Consider the following 1,838-nt stretch of genomic DNA (forward strand, 5'->3'; position numbering starts at 1 on the left):
GAAATTGGAATAAAAACAAAAAATAAAAAAAAACTATCAGAAAAAGAGGAATCTGAAACATTTTGAAATATAAAATCTGTAAATTTAAAATAAAACCAAACAAAGTTTCAATCAAAGCCTTTTTTATGATTAATATTTTTTTCAAAGTTTAATTCCTGGATTGTATTTTTTTTTTTTTGGTTAAATCTTTTCTTTGCTTGCAGCAAAAATGAAACAAAATTCCCTCCATAAGTGTGAAGACTTACGTCTGCAGGCTGGCAGGCCGCCGGGTGACGTTACACACTCTGTACTTCCTGCGCATGCTTCCACAGTGGGTGACTTCCACTTTAAGACCTGCGGAGACGTTAAAAGAACATCAGGAACAGTCTGAATATGTTAAACATGAAATAAACATGGAGGAGGCCGGTGCTGGACTCGCTTCAGCTGAGGCTACCAGATCTGTTGGGTCCTGCTTCATGCCAGTGATGTTACACTACAGGATTGGCTGAACGTTGCCACGAAATTTAAAACACTGTGGTTGCCTAGACAACGACAATAACATCACGCAGTGTCCGTGTGCCGAGTCGGGAGCATCTGCTGCGTTAGCGCGTCTAATGACCGATGAAGTTTTACCTGATCGATAAGAAAACTGAAAATATTTTCTGTTTCTGGTGAACAAAGTAACTGTTAGACCGTGATATAAAGGGGGACAGCTCGGTAGCGCTGTGGCTAGCTGTAGCTAACGGTTAGCCTCTTTTAGCTCAGTCAGTTAGCCAGATTAAGCTACATAACTTTTAGCTTCATGTCAACAACAACTGTTTGTTTCCTACAAGTAAAATAACTGTTTTATTTGTCTAAAATCTCTACAAAGTCATTTTTTTAGGATGTCCCATTGTCATCCTCTGCCCTCAGAGCTTAATAAAAAGAATAAAAATAAGCTGAGACTTTTTTTTGTCTCCTTGTTAAATAGCAGAACTCAGTCTGTCTTAGGAGGCAGGACTTTCCTTCCAGACTGACAATGATTGTTTTCTACTTTCAGCTTCTTTAGATCATCAATGAAATGTAAAATAAAAGCAAATATAGAAAAAATGATATGTTGAGACTCCAAAAAAGATTTGATCCTTAAGAAACAGGTGTAATCCGAGTGGAGTTGCCATGTGATGACATCATAGGAAGGGGCGGGGCCCCGAGCAGATCTGGTACTTACAGCGGTCACATACCTTTGATCTCTTTGGTGAACTTGACCCTGTGGGAGTCCGGCAGCGAGCGCGGCTGCTCGTCCATGTTGTGGATGTCCAGCACCTCACACATGAACTGGATGACCGGCTGGGCTTTGTAAAACGCTGTGGCTGAAACTGAAACGGCAACAGGAGAAAAATCGGAGCTGAAACACCTCAGATAACCGGGTCAAACGTACGGCAATCAGGACAGTCTAAAACTTATCAGGCATATTTTGGCCGTTTCTCAATTCACTAGAACACAGGAAAGTCTGGACTCGGGGAGAACGGGAGCACGCAGCATAGATATGGGTCAAATGGAACAGAAGCGTACTGATGACATCACCACATGCCCGCTCATCTAGAGCTGCATTTCACCTCCTGTTATTAATAATGTCTAGATAATAATAAAGTACAACTTTTCTCATTTAGTGAGGGAATAATAATGAACACAGTCAGATCTGCGTTAAATTCGACAGACGCACAGACAACCTGGTTTCTGAGCATAAACTTTTAACAGGTGTTCCTTCTGAAGAGCGGGTACAGGGTTGTGCATGTGCTTTTTTGTTTAAAATACCAGTACCTTTAATTAAAGTCGTAGGGAAGCGGCTGATCCAACCGTTGCATTTCCGAATTCTCCCG

At 41.2% G+C, this 1,838-nt stretch overlaps 1 protein-coding gene across 1 annotated transcript in view; it reads right to left on the minus strand.

Annotated features, from left to right (window-relative positions):
- The window catches only part of LOC107098936 (protein argonaute-3-like), a 21,992-nt gene that overhangs the window by 9,144 nt on the left and 11,010 nt on the right, over positions 1–1,838 (minus strand). The window contains exons 7-8 of the mRNA XM_015396831.1: positions 1,200–1,334; positions 246–333 (exon numbers count right to left, since the gene is read on the minus strand). Coding sequence (XP_015252317.1) covers positions 246–333; positions 1,200–1,334 — 223 coding nt within the window. The remainder of the gene's footprint in view (positions 1–245; positions 334–1,199; positions 1,335–1,838) is intronic.

This window comes from Cyprinodon variegatus, unplaced genomic scaffold (assembly GCF_000732505.1).
Source record: "Cyprinodon variegatus isolate N-32 unplaced genomic scaffold, C_variegatus-1.0 Scaffold823, whole genome shotgun sequence".
Classification (NCBI taxonomy): domain Eukaryota; kingdom Metazoa; phylum Chordata; class Actinopteri; order Cyprinodontiformes; family Cyprinodontidae; genus Cyprinodon; species Cyprinodon variegatus.